The 18,045-nt window shown below is 39.6% G+C and overlaps 1 protein-coding gene across 4 annotated transcripts; it reads left to right on the top strand.

Moving 5' to 3' along the window:
* The first annotated feature begins 1,299 nt into the window (after positions 1-1,299).
* Positions 1,300-16,926, top strand: iffo1b (intermediate filament family orphan 1b). Of its 4 annotated transcripts, none has more exons than XM_032558555.1 (9): positions 1,301-2,697; positions 7,796-7,856; positions 8,681-8,776; positions 9,473-9,613; positions 9,695-9,879; positions 9,980-10,106; positions 10,981-11,067; positions 11,412-11,542; positions 12,954-16,926. In XM_032558555.1, exons 1-9 carry the CDS (start codon positions 1,712-1,714, stop codon positions 13,045-13,047), a joined length of 1,908 nt encoding a protein of 635 aa, XP_032414446.1. In that variant the 5' UTR covers positions 1,301-1,711; the 3' UTR covers positions 13,048-16,926. The 4 variants fall into 4 exon arrangements, with proteins under 4 accessions (XP_032414447.1, XP_032414446.1, XP_032414445.1 ...); XM_032558554.1 differs by having other exon boundaries at positions 10,978-11,067; XM_032558553.1 differs by having other exon boundaries at positions 10,975-11,067.
* Positions 16,927-18,045: the final 1,119 nt, after the last annotated feature.

Below are 18,045 nucleotides of genomic sequence, written 5' to 3'. Positions count from 1 at the left end.
GTTTTCATTTCTTTACGATGGGTAAAAATATGCGAACAGTGAGTCTTGCACTGATTTTAAAAAACACAAATTTTAGGTACCTTGTTTTGGTATCTATTGGACATTTTTTACTATTCTGGCTTTGCATACAAGTTTGCTTAAAAGATTTAATTCGGTATTCTATTTTTCAATGTCCTATCTGAAGGCTTGGAGTGCTTTTGTAATGACGAATCTCAAACAGAAACTGAACTAGATCTACAGAACATCAATCTGAATGCGTCATTTCACAAACTTTCCTATTTCACTACAGCTCAAAATTAAATCATTTTTCCTCTTTTTAGATCTTATGAAATGGAGCCACATTTTCCCAATCTGAAAAAATGAAATGGTTGTTCAGACTTATTGCCACTATGAGAAATGTATCCAAATTTTCTAAATGATGCATTTAATTAGACAAGTAAAAACTCACAAGCTGAATTTGACAAGTTATGTGTTGCACAAAGGGACTGCTTGTCCCTGGCCTATCATAAGTCCAAAGCATACTTGGTTAATCTATTCACATTTTTTCATGCATATGAAACAAATACTCATTTTACAAGATCCTTAAAATAAATCGACTCAATTGGTGGTGTGACAACTGTCCAAAAAATGCAAAATAAGATCCATAAAGAAATAGAGCTGACAGCTGTGTTGAAAATGGTTTCAGCTGTTAGAATCATCTGTAACCAAAATAAAAATAATTTGAGAACCGAATTTTTTCTAGCATTGCCCTGTTTTAGCGTCACCTACCTTCTAATAAACTCATTTGCTTCGCTGTCTCTGCTCAAGCATCTCCACAGCATGATATTGCCACTGTGTGTCACTGTGAGGGCTGTGTGTTTATTTTGGGAAACATATAAACATATTGTGCTTTGCAGGTTTGTCAAAAACATTCAACTTTGGACTCTTCTGATCAGAACTGCCAATTTGTCTCCAGTAATGACTTTTGCTGCCACTCTTCCAGTTGTGCCAAACTATTTCCCATCGATAAAGTAGTTTTGTGAGACGTTTAGCTTTGAATATGTTTAAAATATTATTTATGGTGTGATGTGAAAGAAACTGATCGTAGAGGATTAAAGGAGTCTAGATACAAAAGTATAATCTTTTGTTTTGCAAAGAAGAACGTTTCTAAAATAATGCATCAACAAAATAAAACAAATCACGTTGAAGTTTGTGCTTGTAACCGGCCATCATGAGTGAGGCGCAAAAGCACTGAGCGCCGCTGAGCTTTGTGGACTTCTATTAGTGTATTTACGGTAGGAGGATCATCCAATCCCGCAGCACTTGCTCCTGCCTGCGGTTACGTCTCCCAGGCTGAGCACCATTAACGCGGAGAAGTTGGATTTGTTTGTTGTTCATTCATCCTCTGCGTTTTTTCCGCTTCACTTCACTCGGTTTATTTTGCAGCTCTTCTCTTTGGTGTTTGGTGGAGTCTACCTCTGCTGGGTTTCGGCTCCACATTTGCTGTTGTTGTTGTGGACCGTCAGAGATCAGGGATCCAGCAGCAGCAGCGGCAACAGCCGACGTTAAGACCTCCGGGCTTTAAGGATCAGGTTTTTTATTTATAAACGCTTACATAATCAGGTAAAACAGTGGTGTTTTACGCTGCTTCTGCAGGCTGCGCGCTGCTGTTAAGTGAAGTTTATCTTGAAATATTATTCTGCTGTAGCAAGACATTTCTCCGCCCGAGTTCATGCCAGATCTGCAGCGCTTTAGTTTTAAATACCATAGCATGAATCCTTTGTTGGGGGCCAACACACATCTCCAGCAGCACCCCCAGCAGAGCCAGGCCCCCGGACACCCGGACTCCCCCTCCGCCCTTCTCCCCGAAGCCGCGTTCGGCGCACCGGACCCGGCCTCTCTTCTCCTGGGTGATCAGGCCGCCCCGGGGCCCGATCAGCCGGGACATCCGCAGACCTCACCTTACCTCCACCACACCCACAGCGGCCCCTACCAGCATCGCGCAGCCCCGCCGTCGCAGCAGCAGCAGCCGCAGCCGCACCCCCCTGCAGCCATGGCCCTTAGGAACGACCTGGGCTCCAACATCAGCGTACTCAAGACCCTCAACCTGCGGTTCCGATGCTTTCTGGCCAAAGTGCACGAACTGGAGCGCAGGAATAAGATACTGGAGAAGCAGCTGCAGCAGGCGCTGGATGCCAACAAGGGCTGTCAGAGTGGATGCTGTGAGAACAAGCTGCACACCCAGGAGGCCGGGGTGCAGACTGGGTTTGTAGGGACCATCCCGCTCAGGCCAGGCTCTCTTCCCTTCCACAACACCAACAACTCAGCAAGGAGGCCCACAAGCCTGTTCCCACCTTCTTTTGCAACAACCTACCCACCAGCAGGCTCTGAAAACTCCAGCTCAACCCAAACCAATGGCACCTGTAACCCAGCCATCACCATCAGCCAGGCCTCGCCGTGTGTGGACTCTCCAGGGTCGAATAAAACAACCCAAAGCTGCTCCACCAACCCTCCTCCACGGTTCCTCCCGGGGACCATCTGGTCTTACAACCACACTCGTAAGTTTGGCCCCGGGGCAGAGCGCCTGCCAAGCCCCGGGGTGTCCTGGATGCACCCGGACGGAGTCGGGGTCCAGATTGACACCATCACCCCTGAGATTCGAGCGCTCTACAACGTCCTGGCCAAGGTGAAGCGCGAGAGAGACGAGTACAAACGAAGGTAAACAGGCTAAAACACTTTTATTTAACTGTTATACTACAAACCCTCTCATTGCAGAATTATTTCTTGAGTGTTTTTTTTTTTCTCATGGTCTTCATTGGATGAGTGAGCAGAACTGCTAAGCAGCTGCAGATCAGCTTTCTTCAGCTGGAGACAGCTGATCTGCAGAGTCAGCACAAAACCTGCCCATCCTGCACCTTCATCTTGGTCTGCATTCACCTCATGCTTTCACCACAGAGGCAGGTGCTGCTGCCACAAATGCCCAGGAAAAAATGCACATGCGAGGAGCTAAATATAAATCTGATTGACTGTTAGGACTGCAGAAAGGCCAGGTGGTGGCACTCATTTCCTAAAATGCAGCCGAAGTTTATTGTTATTGAGCCAGAGATGCAACAGAGGCCACTTTTGGTTCTTTTAGCTTATTGCTGGTTAGAATTCTTCATCTCTGTTGCTTTAATGATTTAATCAGCTAAATGTCATCATCATCATCATCATCATCATCATCATCATCATCATCATCATGTGGGCCAGATTTAGGCCACAGCTGTGAGATGACATCACTCTGCAATGTTCCTCTCAGAACAACAGCTTACTGCTGCAATGCGTTCAGTGTGACTTTCCCTTTAAAAGGATAACTCAGGATTTAGTCATATGGGGTTCTGCTGGAAGGGTATAAGTTGTTAATATCTAACCCACTGTAAAGCATTTTGGTTTAGTATAAATTCTGATTAGTGAGAAGTATCTTGTTATCAGATGCTGTTCTGTGGACTCACTTTAATAATTCAGACATTTTTTTGAGAAGTTGAACTGCATACCTTTTGCAGAGATGCTGAAAGGAGTTTTAAACTGTGGCGTTTTAGAGTGGTGTTTAGTTTGCAGCTACGATATGTAGATCTGTTGGTGTCAGAGACTGAAGGTGAAGTTGCCATCGACGATATAGACTTAAAGTTTTATCACAATGTTTTGCAACAATAAAAGTGACAATAAGAACTTTTTATTACTTCCTTTTAGGTAACTGTGTGGTTCTGACTGCATGATGCAGCAATCAAATCCCCACAAACAGAGACACTGCTGTAATATGCTTGTTTAGAACACCAGTCAGAAAAAGGCGCTTGACTTACATCACTAAGCTGCTCGCAGTAACCGCATTTAACTATATTCTTAAGATAATTTATATTCTCATTGAACAAAAGGGGGGAAAGTAGCAAACGCAGGGGGTTAGCACGCCCCACATTTGGAGGCCTTAGACCCGCGGACGTCGCTGGTTCGACTCCCGGTCCCGACGACCTTTGCCGCATGTCCTCCTTCAAAAATGGCGCCGGCTCAGCTGGCTGCCTGCAGACGCAGCTCCTGTCGTGTGTGTGTTAATCTGTGTATAAAAAATTCTTGCTGTAACTGCGAAATAATTTTCCTGCTGGGATGAATAAAGTAATTCTTCTTCTTCTAAAACGAACAACAGCAATCACTACAGTTTTGGTGGGGTATAAGCGTCATTACTTAGAATTTGTCATGTCAACTACGAATCAAAATTCTTATCATTACAAGAATTATATCACGATAAACGATAAACAATATGAAAACGCCTCCCCTCAGGTGAAGCTAACGGCTAATGCGGGAGGAGCCAAGGCCAAATCAGACTTCTAATGTCTTAAAACAACTTTTAATAAAAATATTTCTGCAAGTTCTATTTTTCTGACCCATAAACTGTTGCACTTAATGTTGGACAGAGGCCAATGACTATTTACACAGGAAATGGACGTAGGAGGCAGTACGTCACCAATTAGCATTCTGCGTCAAACACCTACTGATGATTGAGTATGCAAAACATTTCTGGTTGGAGTAACTGATAGTAAAGGAAGCAATAAAATGTAATAAAAATAACTATCACAAATGAGCTTTTTAAGCCACTTTAATTATTATTGTGTTCACATGTTAGTCGTGTTTATGGTAATTACGGATCTCCAGGTGCAGCCGTGGAGGAGATGGTAATATCAGGCTCTCGAATTTGCTTATTTAAGTTGTTGACCTTCATTGTGCACCGGTTCACCATTAGGTGTTAAGTAGCCAGTCTGAGACCATAAAGTATCTTCTTCTCCCTCCAAGTCAGAGGATTGGTTTGCTATTGCACCTTCCTAGGGTTTTGCATTTGGCTTGTTTTGGATTTTTTAGATTCTGAAGAGAAATGTTAATTTTAAATAAATTTTATGGACAATCAAATAGCTTAACTTTAAGAGGCTAAAGGTCTGAGCAGCCTGTAGCTTTAGCCTAAAAGCATAGCTAGTCTGGATCTCTGCTGAATGAAGATGAGAAGAGAGTCATCTACTTTCTGCTTCTAACTTTCTAACAGGACCTCACTGAAGTATCCCTTGAAGCCGATATGCTTCATTCTCCAGCATGAATGAAAAAGACACAGCATGAACCTCCTTTTTCTGGAGGTAATACACCTTTAAATCCTCGTTTTCAGTATGGGACACACTTAGTTATTGTCTTCTCTGAGTGACCTTCAGCAGGCCTCATGTTCCTGCTCATTCATCACCGCATGCCCTCGCATTGTGTCCGAGCGATCAGCACTGCATTCTTCAGAGACCATCCTAACCACATTATAGTGGCTCTTTGTGGACGAGGCGGAGGGACGACTGCAGCCGCTCAGGAATGCGACGCTGCTCCGACTCCTGCTTTCTTTGCAAATTGAGACTAAAGAGACTGAATTAACACTTGTCTAGTTGAGACAATAAATGAAGCAGTGTGTGCATCTGATGACATCCTTAAATTTCTCCAATTGTAATGTTATTTGTCGTTTCTAAATAGAAGCAAGGTTGCACTGATCAAAGCTTCTGTCATCCATGTCTTGTTGTTTTTCCTGTAACTCATCTTCCTCTTTTACTTCTTCTCAGTTGGTGCCCCTCACCTCCCTCCTCTCTGGTAACCACACTCTCTATCTCAGCTTACCTTTACATGAGCAAACCAGAAGCAGACATCCCACTTCCTCTCCTTTGCTCACACTTTCTTCCATTGCGCAGCACCCCCCTCCCTCCCCCCCCCACACACACACTGTATCTGCAATGCAGCATGCTCTGCAAAGCTGTAGCAGCTAAAAGGAGGGGGCCTCAGCACTCCTCGACTTTGTGCACCTCGCCTATCAAGCAAGCGTCTCCCCTACAACGACTGGAGCCCCCTGCTTCATGACTCAGATCCTTTCAGATTTAGTATTCCCTGATGGGTTTGGCGTTTTGCAGCGTTCTGCAAGAGTTTTTAGCAGAATGCAGAGCGTGGATTTTCCCCTCATGAGTGGATGGTATAAGGCCACATTTTCGTCTCGCGACTTTTAAGTGTATTAAAGTTAAGATTTATGAGTCAATCATGTGAGCAGCTGCATGCGAATCATCTATCAGGAAGTCAGCAAAGTGCTTAGTTCAGTTCTCACACGTTTCCCCGCAAACGTTTCAGCTGTTTGCTTTTCATGCAGCATGAAAGCAAATCAACGATTTTCAAGTATTAGAGTTGTTCCTTTCCTTTTAGAAAACTTTGTATTTTATCCTGACATTTTACATTACTTCAATGCCAAAATAAATTGGTCCTTATGAAGCGGTCTTAGGATGCTGTTTTAAAACCACAAGTCAAAAAGTGATAAATACCAAAGCAGATAAAACTGAAATGAAAAAAGATCATACATTTATATTTCTGGCTTTACTTCTTCAAAGTTTTCTTTCCTTTGTTACCCACAAACCAAGTGATGTCTTTCAGACCCTAGAACACAGGTAGGAAAAACCTTCTGACAGGAGAAGTTTTTCCTTCTCAGTAATTTTTGCCTTTCCTTTACACCTGAGGGACAAAGGAGTCGCTTTGAGTCAATTATAGTATGCAAGTCTAATAAGGGCCTTTCAAAATCAAAAATAGCTCGTCAACTTTTACAGTTTTTTTTCATATTACAGCTACCAACTTCAATAAAAAATATTTCCACTTTTAAAATGCAGAAAAAAGGTTAATGGTTTCCACTTTTTTCCATCCGTCTATCGTCCGATTCAAACCCAGGACCTTCTTGTTGCAAGGCAACAGCTCTGCACTGAAACCTTTGTTTTCGTTCCTTCACAAATGCAAATCTTAAAAGTTTTGATTTGTATTCAGTTCTCCTGAGCCAAACGTTTGTAGAACCACCTTTTGCTGCAATTACAGCTGCAAGTCTTTTGATCACATTTGCCGACGGATGTTTTTACCCATTGTTTATTTTGAATTAGCTCAGACTCAGTCAGGTGGGACAGAGAGGATCTCCTAGTGTGTCTACAGCGTGTTTTGGTTTATTTTTAATTTTGTAATGTACATCCATCTGGCACCTCTTTGTTCTGCGTTTGGTTCCCGTTATTTCTCTCCACAATACAGCACAATATGAGCCGCTGCTGACTGACGGTTCTTGATGTGGTGCCATCTGACCACTTGGAGATCACGAGTCTCCATCTCAAACTTGCATACAATCTTCTGTCATGCACAGATTCCTCCATCAGTAATTATATATGGAGTCATAAGCAAATCTTCTGGAAGCTCAGTTTTTAAACATTTATTTAAATATTTGATATTTCTCTGCTCATCGTGCAAAGGAGTGAGGTTTATTATTGTAAGCTTGTTATGACCTCAGACTATGTGCAGTGAAGTTAAAAGTCATTTTCAATCTAATTATCATCACATCATTTATGTAAAAATGTACGTTTGACTTGAAAAACCATCTCTTTAAAAACAGATTCTTCCTACTTTTGATATTTATTTGTGAATAGAGATAGAAATCTTTTTTTAGATCTACAGTGTTGATTGCTTTATTTTTTTCAGGGGTTTTCCGTCAGTTTTCCATCAGCTGGTTCAGAGGCCTCCAGGTGTGCCGCTTTAGGAAATGTTCCCTCTGTTGCATTATATCTGTGATGGCATGTGCTGTAATGTTTCTCATAGACAAAATTTTGAATAGATACATAGCAACCTTGTTAAATATTTGAGGATTAATAGTTTACGTCAAAGATGGCGCGATGATATGCACTTTATATTTGTCTGGATTAAGATGCAGAAGTACAGACTGGCTGAAACTATACTTACCCCGACATGTGTGTGTTTTTAGATGGGAGGAAGAATACACAATGAGGATGGACCTGCAGCAGAAGATTGCAGATCTTCAAGAGGTAACACTGTCTGGCAAAAGTTCCTGCATGGACATTTTTTTTTTTTTTTTTACCATGAAAACTTGAACTGAAGGGACTTGGTTGTTGTGGTTACAGGAAATGTAAGGTAAGTCCTGGTAAAAGTCGTGTTGGCACCAATCTTCACTTTGAAATGCCAGTTTTGTGAGCTGTAATATAATTAATTTGAATTGATTTATTGAACTGATTTATTGATTGGAATGATTGTACGCAGCTGCAGGATGAACGTGATGAGCAAGAACCTTCACCCTTTCTCAGCCACTCATAATTTCCTTAGTAGTACTTGATGCATGCTGCAGCCATTGATCTCTGCTAATTATTCATTTTTAAATCAGTTAACATCTTTTTCAAAAGAAGGCATTTTCATATAGGAAGTCCCACTACTAAATTAGATACTTACCTCTCTGTGTGTTAGATTGCCTTATTTGTACTTCCTGCAGTTGTGCTTCAATCTACGCACATTATGTCTTTGGTTTCCTGTGTGTGCGTGCTTTTTTATACTTACATGCAGCATTGCCAGGAATCTTTACCTTGACCCCGTTTAGATGGCAGCTTTACATAGCCAGATCGACCGCAAATGGCAAAAAGCACAACTCCAGAAAGATAAGAGCCTGACCATTGTCGCTGCGTACCTACACAAGTTAGAGGAAAAAGTCGTTTAGACTTCCCCAAAACTCAGTCTGCATCTGGAGTGTCACTGAGCGCTCCGCAGAAGAAAAGAAGCCGTTTTTAAGTGTCGCGTTTTACGGCTGGACATCTCAGGTGTTTTCATGAATCTTGTTTTCTGGTTACTGTTTTGTGAGCAGGACCTGCAGGAGAGTGAAGGTTGTCAGGACGAGCTGGCTCTCAGGGTGCAGCAGCTGAAGGCGGAGCTGGTTCTCTTCAAAGGCCTCATGAGCAATGTGAGCAGAGTGAGCGCAGCCACAACATGACCATCACTTTCATTGAAGCACCAATAAACGCTTTCTCATTTGTAGCTTTTCCTAAAGAAAATGTGCAAATTTGTTATTCATTATCTTTAGTAGTCTCTGGTAAGATTCTTAACATTGAAATAAATTCTGTGCGTTCCAAGTGCTTAGCCTTGTAAACGTATTTGTACCTCTTTGATCGTTTGATTGTTTGCGCATTTGCAAGCACAAACGTGAATGCATTTTATGTGGTAGATCAACAAAAAGGTGGAATACATGAAAAAAATTGTTTTAAAAACTTATACAAATATCAGCTGATATGACCCCCTTATGCTGTGACACGTTTTTCAGCCGTATTATCCAGCCATAATTGGAGAAAGTGAAGCTAAATATAAATGCACGCCACACTTTTCAGGTCATCTTTCTAGAAATTGTTGGAAACCATGTATGATTTAACTTCCACTTCACAGTTATTCACTTGTTGTTTTATCACTGAAAAGTCCAAAATATACATTGAAGTTTTTAGTTATAATGTGACAAAATGTGGGGGAAAAAAAAATCAATGGTGTTTTAATGCATTTTCAAGGTGCTGTGCTAATACTTCAGCAATAATCCAGTGGAAGATTTTTTAGTTTCTCTCCTGCTGTGTCTTTTTCCCATGATTTTGGAACCTGATTCTGTCCTCTGCAGAATTTGTCTGAGTTGGACACCAAAATCCAGGAGAAAGCCATGAAGGTGGACATGGACATCTGCAGACGAATCGACATCACAGCTCGACTGTGTGACGTCGCGCAGCAGAGGAACTGTGAAGACGTGATCCAAATGTACCAGGTAGTCGGGGTGCTTGCTTTCACTTAACAAACGTCGAGTGAGTTTGATCTCCTGAACTTAATCTTGTTAATATCACTGCAGGTTCCAAACAACCAATCATCTCTGAGTATCCGGCGCAAGCCGACGCCCCTGTCCTTTAACGGGAGTGAATGTGACGAATCCGTCAGCACCTCTGAAGGCGAAGTGGGCGTGGCTAAAGAAGAGGAGCACTTTGGATCTTCAGCCAATCAGATCAACGAGGAGATGCAGAGGATGCTGACTCAGCTGTTAGTGGTCTGCTTTTAACCACAAAGACAATTATCTGATAATAGAGCAGTCTGGTTTTAATAATCACTAAATGCACGTGTGTTTATGTTGTCGTCACAGACGTGAATGTGAATTTGAGGATGACTGCGATAGTCTGGCCTGGGAGGAGACTGAGGAGACTCTGCTTCTTTGGGAGGATTTCCCAGGATGCACTCTGCCTCCAGATCCGACCCATCCCCCAGGAGAGGTAAGCTGCACCAATGCGAGTTATTTTTAGAAAACGATCCTGCGGTGTCAGCCCGAATATATGATGCATTGATGAAAAATGCCCAGTTTCAAAGCACAATCAAAACAACAACACTCTTTAGTGATGGAGGTAGGGCTGAGAAAAACTGAAAAAGTGCAAATAAAAACTTTGATAGGCCTTCAGAAATTTTTCTTATCTGTACCAATGAAGACTGTTTTCAAATATTACAAGAAAGTCTGTTTAGAAAAAAACAAATGATGCAGGGGACAGATTATCACGCTTAAAATCTATCTTCACATTTTGGTATACATTTCTCCATATTATGATATTCAATAATATTACTTTTTTATGCAGTTTCATTAGATAAACAGTTTCAATCTCAACTGACACTGAGAAGATAAATTTGTTTTTGATTAGTATTATGAAAATCATCAGTGCTTTTCTGCGTTCTGCTATTGCCAGATTTTCTCTGTGACATCAAGGCTGAAAAAAGCTTCGTATGTTGAAGTTTTTCCTGATTTTTAAGCTCCTGATGTCGTTTGATGACTCTTCTAACACCAGGACAGTTTCAGTACCGAGACGTTTACAACCTTTATTGTGCGTTTGTTCCCCAAAAAAAAAAAAATGCATGTAGGTGTTTGATTTCATTCAGCAGCTGCTTCATTGTTGAATAGTCTGTTTGAAACAAACAGCTGCGTTAGTCAGTGAAATCTGAGCATAAAACAACCATGGAAGCTATGGTTGGATTGTTTTCTCTCCTGTGTCGGATTATTCAACAACAGGCTCATTTTATGCTTACTACATTTTATCATCTCTACATATTTATTTTCCTGTTCTCAAACTGTCACTGCTCTGTGTTTGTCTGTGGGAGGAGGACTGTCTGGAAAAGGTGATTAATGACACAGAGTGTCTGTTCAAGTCCCGCGAGAAGGAATACCAAGAGACAATTGACCAGATTGAGGTCAGACATTTTTTAAACTTAAATAAGATTCCTGCCGATGTGTGTTACCTTTCTTCATTCATTTCTTTTCTTTTTATTTACTTACATTCTCACCTCATCTGAACAGTGATCTAACACAGCTGTCCATATGTTTATGGATGTGTTGCATGCACGTTTGGAACTTGCGGTGTAAAATCTTAAAACGGAGTCCAATGAAACGTTTTTCAGATTTGTAATTTAACTAGTAAAGCTGGGTTTTGAATCCTGTGTTTTCTCATCTTTTACACGTGAACCACTTTGTAAAGTCGGACTGAACATTCCTGTCTGTGATTTTGTGGATTTGAATCTTTGGGATGTGTTTCCAGCTGGAATTGGCTACAGCCAAGAGCGACATGAACCGACACCTGCATGAGTACATGGAGATGTGCTCGATGAAGAGAGGCCTGGATGTTCAGATGGAGACCTGCAGGAGGCTCATCACTCAGAGTGGAGACAGGTACAAACACACACCCACATCACACTAGCATAACCAGCATTTCTTCTATTTTTTAGAACTTTTCAGGTTTCCTATTTATGACATTTGTTATATTAGAACAAACTTAGAATCCAGAAAACATTCTTCCAGAACAGAAACATTTAGGTTTTATTATTACTTAGAAACTGTGGAGTACTCGTTACTTTTACAAATTTAGAGTACACTTAGAAAGTCCAGAGAATACGTACACTGATTTAGGAATCCAGAACAGGGATTAGAACTTGGAACCCAGAAAAACTATCTGAACAACTACTTTTTAGACTCCTATTCTCCCATCCCAGAAAAGAAATAGACCAGAGGATACTTACTTATACTTATCTACCAACCCTGAATAGGAGTATCTAGTTTTTTTTACTTTGGATCAACATTATTAGCTTTTTCTTCTTTGCTCTTTCTTTTGGTTTGTTATTTTGTTTGTGTTTCGTTTTAATTCCCGTAAAGCACTTTGTATTGCCTTGTTGCTGAAAATGTGCTATGTAAATAAAATTATCTTTACCTTTTACCTTTATTAAAATAAATAAAGCAGTTTTCAGCTGCTATAATGTTTGTTAATCCTGACTTTATAAATATATAAACCAATTTATAGTTCGAAACCTTCATGAATAGAAAAAACTGGAAAACAGACATTTATATATTCATATGTCCATATTTATAAGCATGTTACATGCATGGTTTTGAAAATCATGATTAATCACATCACTAGAGCATGATTAATCTGCTTAATTTTTTTAATTGATTGACAACACAAATTTTTATACACATTTGCATAATGTTAGGATGTTTATGTTAGCTATAAAGGTTTTAAAGTAAAACTGGGGTGCAGGTAGACAAAAGAAGACAAAACTCTGAGAGTCTGAGTCTGTTAATTGTCTGTTTAGAAATATTTTTTGAAGAAATTCTTGTTTTCAAAGATCAGATAGGTGCAGGTTTGGACTCTAAAATATCTTACGCCTCATTGTCATGTATCAGATCAACTGCATTTTTCAAGTTGGGAATCATGATTGTCAGGCCTCCAGTTAACGAACTGCAGCCGAAAGGATCACTTTGGTCTAAAGTAATATTCTAATTATCTGATAAACTGATTATCATTATTGTCATTATTATCATTAGAGGTTAATCACAGTCATGAATAAAAACTGAAATAATAATGTAACACATCGAATATGTTTCATATTTTGAATAGAATGACTGAAATAAGTTAACTTTTTGTTATATTATAATTTATTCTCCTAAATTAACTTTACAATTTCTGTGTCAGTGTCTTTTATCAAGCTGATTTTTTTTTTTTTCATTTCATGAAACCTATAAGCTCAGGAATGACTCTCTCTTATTTTCTGTAACTTGTTTCTCTTTCTGTGTTTTCTGCATGCAGTAATCCTGTCGTACCGTCAGAGGAGAGCGACCAGAGAGACACCGACAGGTCTTCATGCTCCCCGCCCTCTTCGTCGAGCAACGGGAGATCTTGACACTTCGTCACTCGGCCGTTGAAAGATGCTGCGTTCATGTGACCTCTGCTACAAACTGCGACAGTACCACACCGTATACACGTGAAACTACGGCAACACCGTGTTTACATTTGAGGAAATTCATTGAAGATATTCTATAATTAATTGATGATGTGTTGCCCGTACAGATCAGTCTGAGGGAAACCTGAAATTCAGACTGATTGATTTCAGACTTTAAGAAAGTTAAGATCCCGACGTGATTGTTAGAAAACAAGCTGCTGTTAATTATTGTGAAGCAGGGAGGTAACAAAAACTATAAACTAACTTATTTAATCTTCAAGTCATCATACACTTCATCAGTGATGATATATGAGCAATATTTAAAACTCTTATCCTCAGTAAAGTTTCTATAAAGTCTGTAATTTTCACTTTTTGTGTATTTACAGTCTTTTTGCCCATAAATGTCCAGCTGGGGATAAGGGAAAGATTACAAGTTGTTTTTCACCATCAGGTAGTTTCTAATCAATGTTTGTGTTTGAAATCTAATTAGATCCCCTGATGCACAACTTATTTGCCTTCCAGACATCCTGATGAATTAAATCTCACAAGGTAATTTTGTCAAATCAAAGACATAGATAAACGTATAAAAGTATCAAAACAGAGTTTGAGTTTGTGCTGAACATCATACAAAACTACATAAAGTACATATTCAGTACATGTCTTGTTCATCTGGACAGTTTAGTGTGCAGTCACTGAAAAAAGTCATATATATATTTGGACATATTTGTCCACTCATTATTTATAGGCTGTGAATCATGTCATCTTCCGACCCACCGCTCCGGCTAAAAATGGCTCCTTTCAGCAAGACAGCTGCAAAGAATTAACTCGCAACATCGCTCTTAGTTGCATGTTAATAATTTTGGAGTCAGGCTTTAGGAGAGCAAATCACACTCTGCTTTCAGAGAACTTTAAGCAAGCGTTATTACTGAATGGTCACAGCAGCAGAGCAGCGACATGATCACCGAACACATCCCACATTGTTTTAAAAGGAATCATGGATGCACTAAACACTGGATGATTAAATTCTCCAGAGGATTGCCTTTAAGATCCAGTTTATGAACTACAATGTATGTCAAAGTAAGCAAAACAAAGGATTGCCTTGTTTCATGAAAACACTACAGTATCTGTCTACAGGATCTGGCAGGAATCTACTTTGAAACCATCCATTAGCTTGACAGTTTGGTAGGAAACAACTTTTTCTTCTTCAAACTGAGATAATTTAAGCTTATTAATTATAAACCAGATATTTTTTGCTCAAAACCCTGTCCCAAACAATTCCAGCAGTCCCTTTACAATCAGAGTTGTTTTCATGTGGCAGAAATCTGCTTTGTACCTGGCTGTGACAAGTTTTATTTCTCCAAACTCGAGTAATGTAAACTTATTCTTTACATATAGGAGATTAAGAAGAAAAAAAACATGAATGCAATAAATGTTACATAATGAAGTCATCTTAAGGACGCACACTTAAAAGGTTTGGTGAGCTGGAGAGTAAATAAACATGAAACAACTCCTCCTTGGACTTGGCTCTGCTCTGATTCGCTGTTAGCTTGACTCACCTGCAGGCTACTGACTACTTACAGTGTCTCCTCAGAGCCCCACTCTAAATAATCCACCTCCATTTTTAAACTTGGAGTTGTTTTAAGGCAACAAAAATCTTATTTGATCCTTAACAAGGCAATGATTCACTGCTAGCTTTTCACAAAGGTGGACAAATATCCACCATCCTTTTGTATTATTTACAGAATCTTATGGTCAGAAAGCTGCATGTAAGATACTGACGGCTAATTGCATCGCCACAGAATTTCACTTTAAATAATTCAAACTATCAGCTTAGCGTTGAAGTTGTTCTGATCTTTTTCTAACTGCTTGTTAGCTGAACTCAATGGTGAAAGCTAATCACTGTTTAATTTAACTCAAGTAGTTCAATTAACCACTACAGGTAACATATTAAACACTCAAATGCTCTCTACAAAACCTGACTTAAAGTCAAACAGTTTGCTTGACTCGCCAGGGAAAACTAATCTCTGTTTCTCCAAACTTTGGTTGTTTAGAAAACAGCAGCTAATCTTCTGACAGCAAATAATATCTATTCAGAACCCCATCCAAATAATCCATGGCAGTGCTTTAAATTAATCTCTGGAAGAAAAAGTCCAACATAATAAGCAGCTTCAGCAGCAAAACAAGTGGAAATCAACAGCAAGCATCCCCAGACAAGCCTTTATCCAACTTTTATGGGTTGAACAGAAGTACTAAACACAAATATTGTGCCACTTTAATCACTGAGAGAAAGAAAATGAAAAACTTTCAGTTTAGCCATGAAGTCTGCATACGTTACAGCAATATTACTCCTAACGCTTGCCTGGAGTTGGAGTTCAAAACTGTACGCTAAAGATCACAGAGCTGTTTGATAATGAGTCTTATTGCAGCTTACTATAGCTTAGCGTGAGCAGGTTGTTTAAGCAAAGCTCCATGGTGGAGCAGAACATCTGTAAAGACAGCAGAGGAACCAAAATGGTCAAAAATTCATGTAAGTTACTCACCGAGTGCCAAAATAAAAGTCAAGATTATGACTCATTAGGAAATAGCTGAGAAAAAATAACTGGTTATAGCTGTGGAAGCTATGTCACAAAGGTGCTTGATGTATATAACGAAACCTATTTTTGAGCCTAGAAGCGTTTGCACATAGAAAGGAAGCAAAACTATATGAATCTTATGAAGCAATCAGCGCTACTACTTGTAAAACAGACGACACTGGAAATAGACTTGTTTCCACTTCCTTTGCATATTTCAGGTGAACTTATAACACGTACCTCATGTTTAATTATACATTTGAACACCAAATGATACAGGAAAGCATCGCTGGCTATCATCACTGTCAGGGGGAGTAAACCTCACATCACTGCTGTACAGTACCATCATAAACTCCTTCTAGTTTCTTTCAGTCGCATTAAACCAGGTGAAATGTCGTGATTCTCACTTCGGTACTTTTGTTTCGATGACGAAAGACGGCAGCTTTCAGCGTCTGCATGTGAGGCTGTTTGGGTCAGCTGCTTCGAGTGTTTTTTCTGCCATTTGAATCCAGAAGAAAGATGTGAAATTATGTGCCGTGTGAGGCCCAGAAAGCCATTTCCTTTTACTTTCAGACACCGAGTGAGTCTCTACTGTATGCATGTGCCGTGTGTCTGTTCTTGAGTCTTTTCAGTGGGTGTTTTTAAAACGACTTTTACTGGCGCAGATGCACAGTGTTGTAGAAAATGAAATAGAATTACTAAAGGGTGACATTTTAGATTAGACTGTCTTTTGTCTGTGGTCACCCATGAAATTCAGAATCAAATGAGAGCTATTTTCCATTACTAAACTTCCTTTATGAGTCTATGTGTTGGCCAAGTAAAGTCAATTTAAAAACAACTCAAGTTCAGGAAAATGAGCCAGTGAAAAACCAATGCTTTTGCAAAATGACTGTACAATGGCTTTGAAATAATAATAATGAAAAAATAGCTTTGAATATATAGATGACCTCGAAGAAGCGCGTCCGCAGTCACACGCCTGAAATGAAAATTAACTTGAAATTTGAATGAAAATATGTTTCGATTAAATATTTGGCAGATAAAAACATAAAAGTGTTTTTACAAACAAAAAAAAAAAACCCTCAAGAGTTGAATACCAATTTGTGTCTCATAACATTTGGAAACTAATCCTGTGGACATTTTGGGAAATTTAAGTGTGTGACTTTGCGTCAAAATGAAATACTTTTTTGGCTTAGAAGCTTTACTGCAGAGCTAAAGTATGTAATGTATGTAAAGAGAGACTGAATGAATAAAAGATCCAACTGATGATCAACATTTTGTCTTTCCTCTTGCAAAACATTTCATTCTGATGTTTGTACTGAAACTTCTACAGTTCAGATAATAATTATTCATAACCTTGGCAAGTTTAGGTTGAAAGTTTTCTTATACTTTCAACAGCATGTTTTTTCCCCCCCCACAGGTGGAAATATTAAGTGTTTTAGAGAATTTTTTTCTCTCAAAAATGATGCGTCTTTTAGATTATTTTTTGAAATATGCGTCTCATTTTCTCTGAGAAAATGAATGAATGAGTTTTAAATCGGTATGTGCGAGCTGTGTGAACCATTAATGACCTACCTGTGTGAGCTCAAATTTTAGTAGATTTGAACCGAGTAATCAGGATAGTGCGTCTGTCACAAAATATCTGGAAGGTTTGCTGAGAGGATCTATGACATTTCCTGACATTTCTGTTGTTTACATACACAAAAAGGAAGAGATCAGTTCAGTTTCATTCAGAAATTTACGTACACCTTCATGGAGAACATGTTTGTTTTTTTTTCTCTTGAATAATTTTTCTTTCTGGGTACAAAGTTTTGAGTTTCCAGTATCAAAGTTGTGCATACATGCTCAAATATGCACAGGTTCCCCCATTATTTGGTTAAATGTCTCTTGGTCAGATGTATCTCAACCACATGCTCCTAGTTGCCACAGTTTTAGCTCTATGTTTAAACTGGTAGAGTTCATTTAAACTGGTTTTGGGAAGAGCCGGATTATTCCCCAAACAGTTTAGATGTGTGTTTGGAAATCCATCTGGCAGAAAACAATCCCACAGTACAATGCTACCACCAACATGCTTTAAAGTATGAAATGTTCTTGTGGAGAAATAGACGCTGTTTTATGTAAGTTACACTGCCCCGCAGCATGGTACAACCGCCACCATGCTTTGCAGTTTGTACAGTGATATTTTTGCCCCACCTCAATCTTATTAAACCTTTCTTTAGAGAGCGTGTTGCTAGTTTATTTCGAGCCTGAAGATGGGTGTGGAGCTGGGACTTAATTTCCTGGTAAGTGCACTACTATGGCTTTAATGTGGGCACAGACGCAGGTTTTCCAGCAGCCTCCAGTTCATGTTAGGTTTGAGTCACTGTGGGTTTTGGGCTGTTTTTGAACAGTT

Source organism: Xiphophorus hellerii, chromosome 3 (genome assembly GCF_003331165.1).
Source record: "Xiphophorus hellerii strain 12219 chromosome 3, Xiphophorus_hellerii-4.1, whole genome shotgun sequence".
NCBI lineage: Eukaryota > Metazoa > Chordata > Actinopteri > Cyprinodontiformes > Poeciliidae > Xiphophorus > Xiphophorus hellerii.
Note: the sequence above shows the minus strand (reverse complement) of the source record. Positions and strands in the feature narration are given on the sequence as shown.